The sequence below is a fragment of the Boleophthalmus pectinirostris genome, unplaced genomic scaffold (genome assembly GCF_026225935.1).
Source record: "Boleophthalmus pectinirostris isolate CB_2022bp ecotype Guang Dong unplaced genomic scaffold, ASM2622593v1 HiC_scaffold_18, whole genome shotgun sequence".
NCBI lineage: Eukaryota > Metazoa > Chordata > Actinopteri > Gobiiformes > Gobiidae > Boleophthalmus > Boleophthalmus pectinirostris.
In genome coordinates, this window is record NW_026571133.1 from 7,415,278 (window position 1) to 7,434,599 (window position 19,322).

Below are 19,322 nucleotides of genomic sequence, written 5' to 3' on the forward strand. Positions count from 1 at the left end.
GAGTACAAAGTTTAAAAGAGTTATTGATCGTACAACTCTGGAATAAATGTACAATATAGTTTCATTATTTAAGCCAATTAGTTTCGTCGGTCCATTTCACTAAAGGCTCATAGTTGAGTATTGATAGGTACTTGCTCTCAGTCTATAACAGAAAGCTGTGATTCGTTGCCATTGGATAGGCTATGCTTTCTTTTCATCTAATCATTGAAGCTTATTATAAATTAACAATGAATTGCAAATTTAACAACACATAATTACATTTAATAATACATAAAAGGAACAAAACCTATAGTTTATACAAAATATGTAAGCAAAATATACTAGAAGCAATTTGCGGAGTGTTTCTTGTAAAACCTATGCGTCTTCCGTGAGTTTTCATCACTGAACTACAACTCCCATGATCCCTCTCTGCGTCCTCGCGCTCTCTTCTTCCTGTTTAGGTGCCGCAGCTGTAAAAATGGCAGATACAGGGAGATACAAAGGTGCAGTTAACAAAAACAAAGATCCCTCCGGTCTTCTCATCTCTGTTATAAGGTAAGAATGTTATGCTCTTTATTTTATGTTCAATCGGAGCGCTAAATCCCACGCTAATCGTATTTTATTCACAGATTTGTGGTGACAGCTAGTCTTCATGCTAGCTACATGCTGCTACATCCTTCCTGTATCTGTATTGTTAATGTGCTATGATCAAAAACTTTAACATTTTACTGGTTTTAAAGATTACGTTTTACTATCTGCAATGCATAAACCTCTATGTGAAATATTTTACTAAATATACAAAATTCTCTGTTGAGAGTTTGCAATCACTAAACTATTGTAGTCCACTTGTTGTCTATTGAATCTAATAACTGCATTTATTCCACTTAATGGCAACATAACTGGATAAATATAGGTTTGTGAGTGTGGACTAAGCTGCTAAAATACAAAATAAAGTGCTTTCATGTTATTTGTGGCAGTAAGGCAACATAAAATAAAGGTGCTGACACTGAATGAGGCCTATTGTTATGTAGACTGTAAATATGTAAATGGACATATCTACCCCTCTCTCTGTTACTGCTGCAGTGAGCCTCATTATTTTGGTTTTAAGATGTTCGCATTAACCCGCTCTACATGATCCTGGTGTTTCCACTTGTTTACACAGCCTAGGTTGGTCCAAATGGAGGCTAATTGATTTGTTGAATAATAGAAGTGGAACAACACTAAATTCCTGCCAGTCTACAGGAGACACACATTTTGGTCCATGTGAGCAAGACAAGATAGGATTTTGACACATTGTAATAAATAAATTGTGTAGTCTAATTGTGTAGTTAACGTTTTTAAAAATGTTGGGATTGTAGCACTGCTTTTTTTTTAGATACAGCTTAAGTGGAGTGACTTACCAAATACCGGCTCGAACGTCCCAGTGGCTTGAAAGTCCTGGCCTATTCTCTCAGTGGGGCTTCTACTTCTCTTGAGTGGCACACTGGTACCTACTGTGCCCAGGAGAAGGAGGATGTGTCATGCACTGTGATGTATTTAAATGTTACAGCGGTCACAGAATGTTTTTTTCATTTTTATTTATATTATGTATATAGATTAATTAACTTAGTTTCATAAAGGGTACAATTCAGGGAGACTTTCCAGCTAGGGGGACTTTCCAGCTGATTTCCAACTCACTGTTTTTTTTTTTTTTTTCTGTCCAATCCACGGATTGTTACGTGTAATCTTGTGGCAGGTCTATTTTACGATATCTTGTGCTGTGAGATTTTGTCCTCTCCTCTATACTATATTATTTTTTATTTTATTTTTGTCCGTATTTTGCAGAACCTTGTCCAGCAGCGATGATGTGCAGGACCGAGAGACAGAGAAGGGGCGTCTGGAGGAGGCTTTTGAGACCTGTGACCGAGACCTGGATCAACTCATAGTCCAACATTATGCAGAGCTCACCACAGCCATCAGGACGTACCAGAGCATCACAGAGCGAATCACCAGCTCCAGGAACAAAATCAAACAGGTGGGTGGAGGAAAAAGTAAAGATGTGAGCTAGGGCTGGGTAATTAATAGAATGTCTAATTGTGAGTCGTATGCTTGAAGTTTTTATTTTATATTTGTTTTTTGTTTTTTTTAATTTATTGAGAAGTCTACACCATTTGTAAAATAGTTTGGAGCAGAAATTTGTTTATGTTCATTAACTCAATACTGAAATTAATGTTTGTTTCACTTTGAAAAGAGAACTGAAATTTAATCCCAAATCAACTTTGATTGATATGACAAAAAAAGTCTTGATTATTTTTGTTATGCCATACTGTCATGTGAGCAAACTTTTATTACATTTGACTTGGAGCGTCCAGTAAACAAGTTTATTCATAAGAGAAATGGTTGGTCATAATAGGTCATTTGCACAGTCATTTAGGCTCTTCAATGTCAGTGTACATTCCTGAGTCCTGCGGTAGAGGTGATGATTTTATCATTAATTATTAAAGGCTCTACTTTTAGTTAGTTACAACTGGATATATTTGACAATAAAATGGGATAACAGTAGCTCGGTTTTTAGAGTGTTTGTCCACAGATCTGAAGGTTGGCGCTTCGAATTCCGCTCTCAACATAAACATTATTGCTAGAGCGGTCAGATCCAGTGGCTCACAGGTTGGCGGTACGATTCTAGCTCCCACAGATGAATGCTGTCTCTATGATCTTGGGCAAGACACTTAATGCACCTTGCTCCCAGTGTTTGCGTACAATTGCGTATGAATCTGTGTGCGAATCGGTGAGTGGTTTCTTGATGTAAAGAGTGACTTGAAGGTAGAAAAGTGCTATATAAAAATGTGACCATGACCAATTATCTATACACAGAGTAGAAGAGCTTTTTGAGATGAATGTTGATTTTTTTTTTTCCACTTGTTTAAATTGACCTTTTTCTCCTCCAGGTCAAAGAAAACCTTCTGTCCTGTAAGATGCTGCTCCACTGCAAAAGAGACGAACTGAGGAAGCTGTGGATCGAGGGCATTGAACACAAGCATGTCCTCCAACTGCTCGATGAGATTGAGAGCATCAAACAAGTGCCACAGAAACTAGAGGCTTACATGGCCAGCAAGCACTACCTGCATGCCACGGATATGCTGGTAAGTGCAATAGAGATTTGAGCCTGCCTGGTAAAATATGCACGTTCAAATAAAATAAAAAAGATTGTGCTAGTAAGAAGAGCAGCGGTGGGTGAAATTGTTCAAAATTGTTATCAATCTTTTTTGTTATTTCTGTAGTGGTTTTCAACAACCAGATTTGATAAAACTGTTCTCCAATTTGAATACCCAAGTGATGAAAGGATTTGGTTAAGAAAAGCTCAGCACGTCTGTTTGGATTTATCATGGATTTCTGAATGTGATCAGAAAAAATCCTTGTATAATGCTGTTTTCATACAATATGACACAAGATACTCATATACTCATACTTTTTTGAAAATAAACCTTAATGTACCAGACTATTGTTAGTATTCTAGCAGGAGTAAAAAAAAAATAAGTGAGCTGTTTTTATTACCTAAGTAAATGTTAACAAAGAAGAAGAATTAATATTTTCGTAATCTGGGACATATAAATACTGAGTAACTATTCGGTTGCCACAATGATAATTAAAAACACTGTTGTGCTCTTTTTATTTGAAGAGGTTTGTAACTCGCGTAAAAAAAATAAGCACTTGTGGAGATCCAGGAACTGCATTTATCCATTTATTTTAAAGAACAACAACAACAAAAAAATCTCCGTGGTTGACTTTCTTTTGCAATATAGTGTGGTTCACAAAATAGTATCTTCTCCACTCTGGTGCTACAGGTGACAAGATAAACCTGAAAAACTAAGAAAGAAAAGAACATTTTTTTATATTATATAAATTCATCAGATTAATAATTTCTTAAATAAATATAAACTTGCTCGAAGAAACACTATATTTAGATAACAGAATGTAATTTTCAACATTAAATAAGTGCTTTCTTTTATATTACCAAGTGGTCTTTTATGTATCTCATATATAATCCTCAGTGGTCGAGGTAGCTTCCATCATTGTCCATGGGCGTATACTAGGCATGTCCAAACTATGGCCCGTGGGCCAAATGTGGCCCTCAGACAAATTTTTCTTGGCCTTCACGCTTCCAGGTGAATTGGCCCAAATTACCTTGCAACAATTAAAAATGTACTTTTTACTGAAAGTTTTTTGAAAATCTAATTGATAAAGCTTATATTTAATGTTTAGTTTGTGGTTTTAAGGATTTTAGAATGAGCCATCAGTCTTTATTTATGCTACTGTGTTAAACATGAACATATTTTAATTATTCACTGTACTGAGCACCAGTATACAGCCCTCTGCTTCATCTGTGTTTAGATATGTGGCCCTTGATGAAAAAAGTTTGGACACCCCTGGCATATACTTTTCTATATGCTCTGATACAGCTCAAGATCATTGATTGATTGATTGATCGATTGATTGATTCGTGTTTATTTCTATTTTGTGCCAAGAGAGAAACAATAATCATGTATACTACATAAACCTCGTAAACAACAGAAAAGCACATTTCTCGAAAAGCTATTCAGGAAACATTCATTACTGCCTTGTAAATGTGACACTTTAGTATTGATACTTGTTCAGATGAGTATCTAGTTTCGATACTAGCTTTGGTATTGATTAGAATCTGATTTTCGATACATTTGCCAACCCTACTACCGCACCTGCTGCTAACTCCAAAGGTAAATAACATTGGGTCTTATGGGGAAAAAGTTGTTCTTGTAAATGGATCTGGGAGCCACTCTATTTGTTTGATGTGGAGGAGCGGCTGGACATGAGTTACTTTGAAAGCTTTCAAGGCCAAACCAATAGAAGTCTTTTCTTTCTATGTCATGGAGCGCACAACTCAACTTCAATGTCACACTGGTCAGATTGATTTCCCAGCATCTGTCATCCTTTTAAGAAGCCCTTTCTAGCCTTGAATTGTCTGGTGGGTGCCCCTCTCACTCTGAGCAGACATCATCTTTGTAAAGTCTGAGTTACCGCTGCGTTGTGTGCGCGCTGTGCTGTTTGATGCATGTTTTTGGCTCGGCAGGAGAGCTAAAGATGGCATCATGGCGAACTAAACAGCTTTCTGATCTCGCAGTGTCTTCGCTCGCTCTCATTTTCTCTTTTATCTCTTCTCTCGCTCCTTCTCTCTCGTCCTCTGTCACTCCCACACACTTTTAATTAGATTCTAGTTTATAAGATATAAATTGTTCAGTACTCAAGTATGAATAGTAGATCTGATTGAAAATAATGTTACTCAAGGTAAAAAAAAAGCTGCCTTCAAAACAATTACGCTAATTAAGTAAAAGTAATTGGAAAACTATATCGTAGGGTTGTACACCTTTAGTCTTTGAGTCCATTAATTGATCAGTGGTGTCTTAGTCAATATATATATATATACACTTTCTCTTTTCAGTGTTTGCTAATGTGTGTATTATGTCGCCATGGCAACTGTTGATCATTCCACCATAGAAATACATGTAGTCACTCCAAAGTATCAATACAGTTTTCACACGATTCGCTATGTAAACTAAACATAATCAACTCAATATGAAGGCAATTTCAAAATGATTTAGGCAAATGTTTAAGATATTATCGATACAGATATACTCATTTATCTGTTTTTTGTTTTACGAGAGCAGAGTTAGGCCTTTGAGCAGCTGTTTTCTTGTGTATCCATGCACGGTTGGCCCACTGTAGTGACATGAGTGTATTGAGTATTGAGTCACTCGTGCGTTATTGTGAGGGCCATATTGAACCGTATGATATTGGATAATGAAGATCCCACTCGTGCGCTCTCAAGTCAAGCTGAGGCAGTCTGGGAGAACATATAAGAGTATTCTTATGTAAAAGAAACCGGTGTAAAAACCTGTCTGTACCCAGTCTATGAAACTAATAAACAATGGACTGACTGATCAATTTTTTTCATTGTTTAGAATCCAGATCAATAAGGCCGGTAAGCTTTAATGATATTTTTAGGCCAATATGTAGGACAGATATTTATTAGTTTTTGCCAAATTATCTCATTTAAATTTATGATAAACTCACCCACAGTCTCTTTTTACCACAAACCTTTAAAAGAGTTATCTAAACCAGTTATCTATTTGCATTTGAGTGTTCCAATAAAGCTTTGTGAGCATTCTTGAAGCAGCAGGTCAGCCAAAACAAGATATCGGCCTGTGCTGGAGAATTAAGGGAGCTCCAATCCAATCCAGTCCAACTTTATTTGTGTAGCACATTTTATAAACAAAACAGGTTCCAAAGTGCTTTACATCGCAATATAAAACAACAACAACAAAAAACTCTGCAGAATTATGTTCCAACCTTGAGGAAACTAATAGCATCAATAAATAAAATAATAATAATAAAATCAATGAACAAAAGTAATAAAATCAATACATAAAAGCAGTACTAAATTTTTTTTATAAATAACTAAATAAATTAAATAAATAAATAAAAGACACAGAGGACCACACAACTCACGTGATATTAAAAGTGGGTCTTGAGACGAGACTTGAAACACTCCACTATGGGGGCTGTTGGATTATATATACCGATATTTGCACTTTTAAGCGTATAAACTAACTGATATATTGTCCTATCTCAAGTAGGGATGTAACAATAACCGAAATATCATGATATCGTATCGTCAAAAGTCTCATAGTAATATCTTGGGCCGTCGCAATATATCAACAAAATTCTCTGTTATTGTGCAGCATCAGTTAAAAAGCCGATGAAACTACATAGACCATTGTTCATTGTTTCCCAAAGACTGGTACGTGACCCTTCAGACGTTTTTTTTGGGTCGCCTTTCACAATCTGCATGTACGTCTGCAAGATACGTATACATACATCTCCGTGTACACCCCCGCTCCTCTTTTTTTTTTGGCAGCACCATCTTGCCTAACTGATTTTTGTTTTTTTATTTTTTTTTTTTTTTTTAACTTATTTTTATTGAATATTTTTTGGTGCAAGCCACATAGTTACGAAACAGCAGTAAAAATACAATTCAAGTAAAATGACAAGTTACAGTGTAGATGCAGTCATACACATTGTCTCTTCATTTACTATTCATAATATACACTACACATACACTATATCATAACAAAAAAATCCTGTAAATGTTAGTCATCCAGTTAAAATATAGGCTTGAATTGAAGGCCATTTGTCCATGAAAATTTGTCTTGCTGATTATTGTTTAACAGTAATTGTTCAGAGAGACATGATCACTCAGTCAACAATAAAATATCCTCTTTAATGTTCAATAATGGTCACAAATTTATTTTGTGATTTACGAATAATGTCTTTTGACTTGGGAAGACTTTTAAAATATGGGCCCCCAGAAAAAATGTTTGGGGAACACTGACCTAGACCATGATCCTTTGCTCTGTTTCAGCACAGACAGCATGAAGACATGGCATTATTAAACACTTTTTGGTCTTAATTCTTTGGATTATGACAGAACCAAAGGAAAAAGTAGCATATTCACAATTCAGTTAGGCTCCACAAACTATAAAATATAAATAACTACTGAACTAAGAGAAGCGTATTGTGAAAGTTTTATACTATATACAGGGATTTGGATCTCATTACATCCCTAATCTCTAATGTCAAGCCTGAGTGATTCATACGTTGTTCTTTTTCACTGAGATTTTATGTCATGTCTTGTATGTTCTTGTACGTCTCCTGACCCCTGCTTCAAACCAAATTTCCAAACCGGATCTTATATTAACTGTTGTTGCATTCCAACTATCCTCACACTGTATTAATATATCGTTTTGTATAATAACACTAGTACAAGTGTGATGTCTTGAAGTTACTCTGAGGCCAGTGTTGGGGAGTAATGGATTACATGTACTGGCGTTACGTAATCAGAGTACAATTTATGAGTAACTGTATTCAGTTACAGTTACTGTTTCAATGAGTGGTAATTGGATTACAGTTACTTTGTTGAAATAAATGGATTATATGGTGTTATTTTCCTGTTTTCACATTTTGGGCTAAACCAGGACTAAAACCAGGTCTAAACCAGGTCTAAACCAGGTCTAAAACCAGGTCTAAACCAGGTCTAAAACCAGGTCTAAACCAGGTCTAAAACCAGGTCTAAAACCAGGTCTAAACCAGGTCTAAACCAGGTCTAAAAACTAAACCAGGTCTAAAAACCAGGACTAAAACCAGGACTAAACCAGGTCTAAAACCAGGACTAAAACCAGGACTAAAACCAGGACTAAAACCAGGACTAAACCAGGACTAAAACCAGGACTAAACCAGGACTAAAACCAGGACTAAAACCAGGACTAAAACCAGGACTAAAACCAGGACTAAAACCAGGACTAAAACCAGGACTAAACCAAAAAACCAGGACTAAAACCAGGACTAAACCAGGTCTAAACAATATGACAGTAGGGTGGACATAATTTAAAGCAACAGTGACCTCATATAGAAATAATTTCTCTATCAATAATATTTTTAATATGGTGAAGGAAAGACTGGGCTTTTTTTTTTTTTGTCTTCTTTTATCATTTATAAAACATCTTCGTCTTTGCTTCTCTACAGCAAACATGTGCCTGTTCATGGAGACTTGGGCTCAACAGCCAATTTGAAGAGAAAAAACAAGAATTTGTGGTTGTTACATTCATATAGTTTTAAAAAGCATGACAACATCAAGTAATCCAAAGTATTCAGATTACGTTACTCACTTTAAGAAATTTAATGGATTACGTTACAAACTACATTTTGGGATATGTAATCTGTAATCTGTAGGGGAATACATTTTAAAAGTAACCTTCCCAACACTGCTCTTAGGACAATTTATTCATAGTTACTCAATTAAACACAACAGAGTAATTGTAACTGCCAGCTACCCCCACTCTCTCTCCCCTCTCCGTTCCTCAGTCCCTCCCACTCGGCTTGGTTCATACTTTGGTAATAATTAGTTTGCAGGAGTGGGGTTATATGAGGAGGAGGAGGAAGAGGAGGAGGAGGAGGGAGGGAGAGATGATGGGGTGCCCAAAGGACCGTGAAGGATCTGTTTTGTGGGGGAGGAATAAGTAGATCTCCGTTCACCTCGCCGCCTGCTCTGTCGCTATGGCGTGTTTTGGAAGATTGTTCAGAGTTCAGCATCAGTTGGGAGCAGTGTCTTCTCGCTCACTTCAATTATGTTCATTTTGATTATCTTAAAGGTGCACAATGTAACTTTTCTGATGAAGAACTACAGATTTACTGGACATACAACTGTAACAGAGAACCCTATGTCCTGTCAATCATCATATCATCTTTGCACTGAACCTGAGATATTTTTAGTACTTATTTTGTATTTTATTTTGACTTGTACATATAAGTTTATATAATGATGCCTATTTGACACCAGTTTCTTGCTGTGTTTACTACTTATTTAGAATTGATTATTACCATTCATATTTTTTGCTCTTTGTTATTATATTATGTTGTTATGTGTGAGCTACTGTGTACAAGTAATTTCCCTTGTGGACCAATAAATTTTGTCTTAAGTCTAAGGCCCCGTTTACATGTACACAGATATTTTTTAAAAACGGAGGCAAACGGCGAATTCGCCTCTGAAAATGACTCTTTCTAAAAACTCTAAAACTAGAGTGGACATTCCGGAAAACTACGGTTTGGTGTTTGCGTGCGACGTGAGATAAATTGAGTTTTAGGAGCTGTTGCATCAAAAGTGTGATCTGTGTTTATCTTTTCTCTGATGATGATCATGGAAACATCAGAGCTGCAGTCACATTTCTTCTGGTGCAAACACTTTTCATGTGTTTGCATTTGCACACACAGCTGATGTTTCATATCCATGACCAGACACAAATGAGGCTTGAATCTCAGCAATTTTGCCACTTCTTTAACAGATCTGTGGAGAGGCAACCCCGCTCAGTAATGCATGCTTTTTAAGGTATTTTTGAGTAATACTTATAACCGTAATGAAATAAACGCTACAGGTTTGAATCCAATCCAGGCGCTGCCCTGAGACTTGGCGTAGTTATGACGGCGCTCAGTGGCGTATTTATGCGAGTCGATGTAAACGAAAACTTTTTTGAACACGATGCTCTGTGCACAAAGTTAATTTAGAAAATTAAATTTCACATTGGGAGCGTTGAAACAGTGTGTGAGCCTTTATTATTTCTGTTTTATCTAGTCTTGTTGATCCTGCACCTGCACTCGGCTGATGTGCGTGCGTTCTTTCTTCTTTTGGAAATATTAATTTCTCAACATACCTATGACTTTGTGTAAACATAGCCTAAGTCTAAGGAAGGTCCACCACCTGCTTGTCCCCATGGAGATGTTGTTTTTTTTCTTAGTATGGCATTAAACATAAACATTTCCAGCAAGATACAGGTCCAATTTGTGGAGTGGTGATCCCACTCACAGTATGTTTTCCAAGGCATTTTTGAGCAATAAAGATGTAGTGTAGTTGAATACATGCAAAATAGATAATGCCATACTGTGGAACTTAACAGGCAAAGGTATAACATCCATGGAGACAAGCAGGTAGTGGATCCTCCACCAGAAAAGTCACATAGTGCATCTTTAAAGTGGTGTAATTGCTCTATAACAAACTGTGGAGACCATTTTATGTTGACATGTTGTTTGATGCTTTCACTCAACCAGATAATGTTTGCAAATCTTGAATATTTAAAATGAGTTGTTTGAAATTATTTTGTCAAGATAGGAAAATTTCGATACTAAGAAAGAGACTTGATACTCGATATCGATTCCAATACCACAGTGATACTAAAATGCCCTCGTTATTTAGACAATAGAATGTGATTTTCAACATTAACTCGCAATACTTTCTTTAATATTATCATGTGGCCTTATATCTGTGTAATCTATCTGTGTATTTTTCTATTCTTTTGACAACTTTACTTCTTTACAGACAAATAACGGTGGAAATTGTAATACAGACAATAACAGAAAATGGTTGTAATCTAGTTTGCATACAGAGATTATAGGGTGGAATGATTTCTGAAAATGATCTAATTGCAGTTTTGGTGTATTGTTTGCGTTTGTGATCATATTTGCAAATTATTTTTCAAAATCAAGATTCGGTTCACAGTGCGTATTTTAAATACAAACAAGAGCATTAACATTTGGGAGAAAACCTTAATGAACTGCTTAACGAATACGAGAAAAACACACATTATATTACCTTTAATTATTACACTCAAGATGTGATTTCGCTTTGATGGCAATTAATCTTGTAACGAATGAGTGGCTTTTACAATTAAAGTGTGTGTGTGAGAGGGTTGTGTAAGTTCTAATAAAACGTTATCTCAAAAGCTGTAAAAAGAAATGATTAACAAAACAAAGACAAGGTAGACAAAATGAATATGCAGTAGTGTTAAAGGTCCAGCATTAAACTCATCAAACTATGTCCATGAAGCTAAGCAGAAACAAATACTGAACATAATTTTTTCTCTTAAACATTGCATTTACGATTACATTTGGAGGATTCAGAGGTCACATTTTAAACACATTAGAGAAGACTGAATAAAAACTGCACTGATAAGCCAATATAAGAATCCCATGCATTTCTGTGCTCTGTGTCCAGTTTTTTTAGAAGTTAAAGGGACAGTATGGAATTTTGGACATAGGACCTCATTTCCTAGTGAGCCAGAGTGTTGGACACGTGTGGAGACACTTTTTTAAATATTCCATCCAGTCCTTGTATTTGCAGAGGTCACTGGCTATAGTTATCCTGCCACTAAAAACAGTCTTACCCACTCCACAAAACACCCGAAGCAAAACTATTATTACACCAGACTGTCGATGTGAATGTCTGTGTCTATAGAATAATTTTACAAGTAGTTTTTAGGATTTATGTCTGAGCAGGAGTAGTGAGTTGTATTTCCTGATAGAAAGTTTGGCAGCGGCGGACTGATATCACCTCGCACCTATCTTACCGGCAAAGTAAAATTCTGCTGCTGCTGAGAAAATAGTCCCTCAACATGCGATGATTCATGCGATGCAAGGTTAGTTTTATTTCAAACATTATTCTATCAACACAGACATTTATCTCAACAGTCTGGTGTAATAATAGATTTACTTGGGGTGTTTTGTGGAGTGGGTAAGACTGTTTTTAGTGGCAGGATAACTATACCCAGTGACCTCTGCAAATACAAGGACTGGATGGAATATTTAAAAAAGTGTCTCCACACTTCTCCAACACTCTGGCTCACTAGGAAATGAGGTCCTGTGTCCAAAATTCCAGACTATCCCTTTAAAACTGAATAATTTGTCTTCACAGGACCCGCCACTAAAAATGTTACGCAGTGCACCTTTAAGATAAAATTGTGGGCCTTGATGTGGATTTTAAAAGCTAAAAATATTGGTGGTAAATGGTCATATTTTCTGTATAGCTCTTTTTCACCTTCAAGGCACTCAAAGCACTTTACAGCACAGAACAACTCATCTATTCACCCACACATTCATACACCAGTGTACGCAGACACTGGGGGCGAGGTGGGTTAAGTGTCTTGCCCAAGGACACAACTGTAGCATTCATCTGTGAGAGCTGAAATCACACCAACTCCAACCTGTGTGTTGGTGGATCTGACCAATGATGTTTATGATCAGACCAGGAATCGAACTGCCAACCTTCAGATCAGTGGACAAACACTGAGCTACTGTCGCTCACTTTAACTTAAAGATGCACTGTGTAACTTTTCTGGTAGAGGGTATGTGAAATGCTTTTTGATATTGCTTTGTCTGGAATGTTTCACAGAATGATATTAAACCTTTCTATCTCCATGGAGACCTAATTAGACCAAGTTACCGGTCAGATGTGTGAAGAGGCAACCCTGCTCACAGTCAGAATGTCTGTTTTTCTTGGTATTTTTGAGCGATTAAACCACTGTAATTAAATACATGTAAGGTGGAGATGTTTAATGTGGATCATTCTAGGCAGAGCAGTGACATCGAAACAGGTGACAGTTAGCCAGGTTGGCGCCACCTAGTGCCTCCGCTCAATTTCATTTCTCTCCAGCGACTAGGTCAGGAATCAGAATACACTAGACAGTTTGCAAGAACCCCAGAAGTGTGAGTTCGGGCACCAGCCAATCAGCGAAGGGCCATACATTCAGTGTTGGCAACAATTCCCGAGATCGAGGATTTAAAGCCGGAACAAAGAGAATGTTTGGAGAATTTTATCAACGGGAAAGACGTTATTGCCCTTCTTCCTACAGGATTTGGGAAAAGCTTAATATACCAGTTAGACCCGTTAGCGGCGCGTTACATGCGTCACGACCAAATAGCAGCGATTGGTTAAATTTAAAAAAAAGTACCCGCCTACCGTAGAGCAAACGACGATCAGAAATCGGCTGATGAATTAGGCTAGGTGACAGATCCTTCAGCAGAAAAATTACATAATGCACTTTAAAGTACATGTTTGGCTTCCTATGAATTTTAAAAGCTCAATATCGGTATCAGCAAAATCACTTATCCACCACAGGAGCAGTCCTAATATTAGACATCGGTATCACCTCAAAAATCCCCAGCCCCAGTCTTGGTTTTAGTGCTGTGTCACAGTTTAAAAACCGAGCAGTGGAGCTGTATTTCATTAGCATGCGCTGAACAAAGCTAAAATCTCCCATGGTGTGCCTTCCTGACCCCCTCTCTTCTCTAAATTCTTCTTGGTTTTTCTCCCGACTCGAAGCCAACTCACCAGAGGCGTCATATTCCTCATTACACAGACAGGCCTGGCCCCTAATGACGTTAACAAGATTTTTCTGTCTCTAATCTCAGGCCTAATAGTAATGAGATACCCTCCTCCAACACACAGAGGCTGGCCCGTTAAACAATTTACAGTCATATAATCACGTACAAACCATAATTTAATGTAATGTAATCTCGGGAAGGTATACACACAAAATGCCAAACCTTGAATCGCTGCTAAGCTATTGTGTTTGTCCTCAAGGGCTTTAAATGCATTGTTTTACACTGCAGTGATGTGATTTGAGTCTACATACATTTAACCTGAGCCTAGAGCAAAATACAGGCGGCTCCCCTTTGGCCTGTACACTGTAATGTGCTGGTAATTAGTGCGCATGAAAACAAATGAGAAATGTTAATGAACACGCGGTACAGTAATGATATCAGAGCTTTATTGCGTATTTATTCTGCATGTGCAAACAATGTGAGTTCTGTGCATAAGGGAATTACTGTATTTGGATAATTACTGCGCACATTTCATTTTGTTGTGCTTGTACTAAAATAATCCCTGGTTTTCAATACACATTATCTTTCCAATGCCTCTTTAACTGTAAAAATAGTATCGTAGATTTCAACAAATATTATTTCTTTAAAGGGAATACTGTTTTTTTTTTTAGTATCAAAAGTACTTTATTTATATTTCTTTGTTGGTCATTTTTAACGGTGCCTGGTCCTAATTTCTCAGTGTCATTTAGGATCTCTCTCTCTTAAATTATTCCATGCTATCTGAGACCCCTTTTTACATCACATTGACTCTTTAACTCTTCCTCAGGATCTGGAGGATGTCTAAAGTATAGGAAATAATTATTTCTCTCCATTCTTTCTTTCCCGCTTTTTTTCCTCTTCCTATCCCATGTTTTTCACCTCTATGGGCTAATTTCCTTCTTTCGCATCCCTACTTCTTACTTTTTAATTTATTTTAGAATTAGTTATATATATTTTTGATAATAATTAATAATTGATAGCTAATTAATCAATTTATTATTATTTATTTATTTATGTATTATTTATTTAATTAATTAATTATTACTATTTAATTTATTTTCTACTATCAATTTGATTTGCTTAATCATTATTGGTATTAGTATTATTACTATTTTATTTATTTATGTATTTATTTATGTATTTATTTGTGTATTTATTTATTTTTATTTATTTGTTTTATTTTAAATTTTATTTTGGGTTGTTTTGCCAGTGGGTGGGGAGGTTGACATTCAGATGTGTCCTCTTTACTGTCATATCTATAATGGTACTATTCAATACAGTGTACTCTGTTTGTTTGTTAATGTTAAAAATTTTCAATAAACAAAGTTAGAAAAAAAAAAAGAAGAAGTATAGCAAACAATTAATAATATTGCATTTGTAGTTTTGGAGATGTGCACATTTTTAATATTGGATTAAACAAAAAACTCAAATTTAAAATGATTAAAACGATACCTTAAAAGCCACAGACAGGGTTTTACATCACAACATTTTGTAGGCCAGTAATATTTAAAGGGACAGTCTGGAATTTTGGACCTAAGACCTCATTTCCTAGTGAGCCAGAGTGTTGGAGACGTGTGGAGACACTTTTTAAAAAATATTCCATCCATCCTGCCACTGAAAACAGTCTTACCCACTCCACAAAGCACCTGAAACAAAACAATTACAATGCCAGATTGTCGATGTTGTGAAATAAATAAACTTATCAATGTTTGAAATAAAACTAACCTTACATCTCATGAATTGTCGTATGTTGGTGTAAAAGTCGAATCTGAAACTTTTGACTTGTTTCTTGACACTATTGAAATAAAAGGCTGTTAAAATGCTGTATAAGTAAAGCCAACAACGGAAAATATCGGACAATAAAATGCTTTACAGTTAGTTGCAGACAATATATGGAGGACTTATTTTGACCTCAAGAGTGGCAATAAATCTGTACCCGTGTAAGAAAATGTTGTAAGTTACATGGGTTTTAAAGGGACAGTCTGGAATTTTGGACGTAGGACCTCATTTCCTAGTGAGCCAGAGTGTTGGAGACGAGTGGAGACACTTTTAAAAATATTTCATCCAGTCCTTGTATTTGCAGAGGTCACTGGTGCTAAAACTAACCTTGCATCGCATGAATCGTCGAATGTTGAGGGACTATTTTCTCAGCAGCAGCGGAATTTTACTTTGCTGGTAAGATTGGTGCTAGTTGATATCAGTCTGCCGCTGCCAAACTTTCTGTCAGTAAGTACAACTCACTGCTGCTGCTCAGACATAAATCCATCAAATGCAAGGTTAGTTTTAACTTCTAAAATTATTCTATCAACACAGACATTCACATCGACAGTCTGGTGTAATAATAGTTTTGCTTCGAGTGCTTTGTGGAGTAGGTAAGACTAGCACCAGCGACCTCTGCAAATACAAGGACTGGATAGAATATTTAAAAAAGTGTCTGCACACGTCTCCAGCACTCTGGCTCACTTTGAAATGAGGTCCAATGTTCAAAATTCTGGACTGTCGCTTTAATACAGATGGGGGCAGCTAAAATAAATAATGTTAAATACAGATTTATGTTGTAATGCAGTGAGTTCTTGGGTTTAGACAATCATAGAAAATAACACATTTTAACAGCATTTGTGAGTTTTCCTTTTGGATATTTCACAACAAAGTACAACGCAATCAATAGGGAAATCTGGCTCTTGTCCCCAACACTTTCAAGAATCTGAAATCCACCAATAGTCCTGTAAACAGCAGATTGGTCATACCTCGTGCATCGCTGATCCGTGGTTGTGTGTTATGTTGTGTGCAGGTGTCGGCGGTGGACTCTTTGGACGGGGACTTGGTGCAGGTGGAGGGTCTCTCGGATCTGCGTCTGGAGCTTCACAGTAAAAAGCTCAACATTCACCTGGTTCTGATAGATGAACTCCACCGGCACCTGTACATCAAGTCCACGAGCCGCCTGGGCCACAAGAACAGGGACAAGAACGCCCCCAAACTGCCTGGGTGAGGTCCCTTCAACGGTCTATATATTTGTACATACTGTATCTATATACTATCTATCTATCTATCTATCTATATCTATCTATCTATATATATATATATATATATATATATATATATATATATATATATATATATATATATATATATATATATATATATATATATATATATATATCATACATCATATTTGTTAAGGCTACACACACAGATTCAGGTTTTGCACTTCTGATACTGATTTTGATTCTATAGTATTAAGTAATTACCGATATCAACTGATACAAAAATAAAATAAGACAAAACTTATCCAAATGTGTTATATAACAGTTATTTATCTCTCCAGTAACTACAGAACAGCTTTGTATAAAAAAATAAAATAAAAACTCCAACTTTCTGGGCCAATTACGATCAGTAAATTGTCTTATATGAATTTATATGCCAAACTGGGATATCGGCTAAATTGATATTTGGAAACCGATATCCGATCCAGCAAATTTTTCAGTATCGACACTGATATCAGATATTAGTATAGACTCGGTGCATTCCTAATATTTGTATTAATATGTTTATATATTTTATATTTACTGTATTTTTCTGACTATAAGTCGCTCCGGAGTATACCGGAGCGACTAGTAGTACCGGAGTCGCACCAGACAAAAATTGCGCAATAAGTCACACTTTTTGGGGGAAATTTATTTTATAAAATCAGGGACCAGGAACTGATTTCATCTTGAAAGGCAAGTTACAGTAATAACAATAGAACAGAGAACAACAGACTGTTAACGTCACATATGAACAGTTCTTCAGATAACTATAACATAAACAACAGAACAGAACAAGTTTACCAACTCTCCATCTCACTCCAAATCTCTAAATCCATTTAATTCTTCATCCTCGATGTCACTTCTGAGCAACTCCACGACCTCCGGAGGTAAACAGAGCGCCGCTTCCTCTTCTGTGTAGCTGTCGTCAGACTCAGCTTCAGTTCCAGTTAGAATTATTCCGGCCTTTCTGAATCCCGACAGAATGGTTTCAGTTTTCTTCATGTTTATTAAAATTTTAAATTGTCAGTGATGCAGAAGTACTGGTGGGATTGACTGACATGATACAGACAGGACAGTGGCTCTTTCTCTTTCTTCTGCAGCCGACATGCTCAGTAGAGTGCGAAGAGACAGTGGTACAGGAGTACACAAGTCTAGAGCGCCCTATCGCTGCTGTCAGTGTGAAAATTTTAACATATAAGTCGCACCGGAGTATAAATCGCGGGACCACACAAACCATGAAAAAAGTGCAACATACAGTCCATATTCTTGTTATATGCCTTGTTTGACCAGTTTTGCTACTAATTTAGAATGTATTATTACCAGTTATATATTTATTTCTCTGTGCTATTATAATATATTGCGATGTGTGTACTACTGTGTCAAAATAATTTCCCTTGTCGATCAATAAAGTTTATCTAAGTCTAAATCACAGAAATAAGTGCCCAGACCTCCTTGTCAGAGCCTAATCTCGTCTGATCTCTAAAGCTAAACGTGGCTGGGTCTGGCGAGTAGTTGGATGGGAGGCTGCTGGAAATACCACAGTTTAACTAACCAGTTTAATTAACACCAATATTTGACAACATGGCATCCCTCGTCATTTGGCAATACGCTTGAACCACTTTGCCCTCGCCCGTTTGTGGATATGACGACAAAAGTGAAATGTGGACGCTATAATGTGGATTCAGATTTTATTGTTGAGATTCAAAAATATGGCTTGCCTCATTATGCAGCAAAAGGTCCATGTTTATATATATATATATTCCATCATTATAAGTGTTTTATTTATTTATTTTTATGATGGTTAAGAATTCAAGCTCAAGCTGCCAATTACTCACAGTACGAACGGAAGCCAATTATTGAAGCAAAACACATTAACATTGTAAAATTATGGCTCGACTTTGTGTTTGAACTTGGTGCTCAGTACAATACACTTACACACGTTAAGTAATGAGATGCTGTGACCTTTGTTCAAATTTTACATTATTTTCTACACATTTTATCCCATTAAAACAAATATGTCCATCTATATTAAAGGTGCTGTACCTGAATTTTTATTTTAAAGAACCAATATTACACTATTTTCTGTTGTTTCTTTATCAGCAGACCTGGAGTTGTGCTAGCTGGTAACTTGAAAACTGTCGCCTTACTCAAACATGTGTGCATGAAACAAAACACAACTCCAGGGGCGTTTATGAGGAGGTAACAACATTATAACATGGCTTAAAGTTCACGAGTCAAATTATCGTAATGTAGGACTTTATTATTTTTATTTTTATTTATAATTTGTCAAATTTAAGGGATTGGATACCCAGCACACACAATAAGACAGACTTAACTAAACACGCATATAAAAAAAAAAAAAAAAAACAAATAAGTAAATAATACTAATACTAATGATAATAATAATAATGATAATAATACCAAAAAAAAACCAACCAAAAAAAAAAAAGAGTTTCTCAATGCAGTGACACAAACATTTACATACACATATATTTTGACATTGTCCAAGAGTATGTTGTTCTTATTTTACTGTGCTTTGTCCAAATAGGGTTTTGCGTA

General features: G+C 36.2%; 1 protein-coding gene across 1 annotated transcript in view; it reads left to right on the forward strand.

The window, feature by feature from the left end:
* Nucleotides 1-412: 412 nt before the first annotated feature.
* The window catches only part of exoc4 (exocyst complex component 4), a 352,622-nt gene continuing 333,712 nt past the window's right edge, over nt 413-19,322 (forward strand). The window contains exons 1-4 of the mRNA XM_020940971.2: nt 413-534; nt 1,804-1,993; nt 2,907-3,101; nt 16,529-16,722. Of these exons, the coding sequence (XP_020796630.2) occupies nt 458-534; nt 1,804-1,993; nt 2,907-3,101; nt 16,529-16,722 (656 nt within the window). The 5' untranslated portion in view covers nt 413-457. The remainder of the gene's footprint in view (nt 535-1,803; nt 1,994-2,906; nt 3,102-16,528; nt 16,723-19,322) is intronic.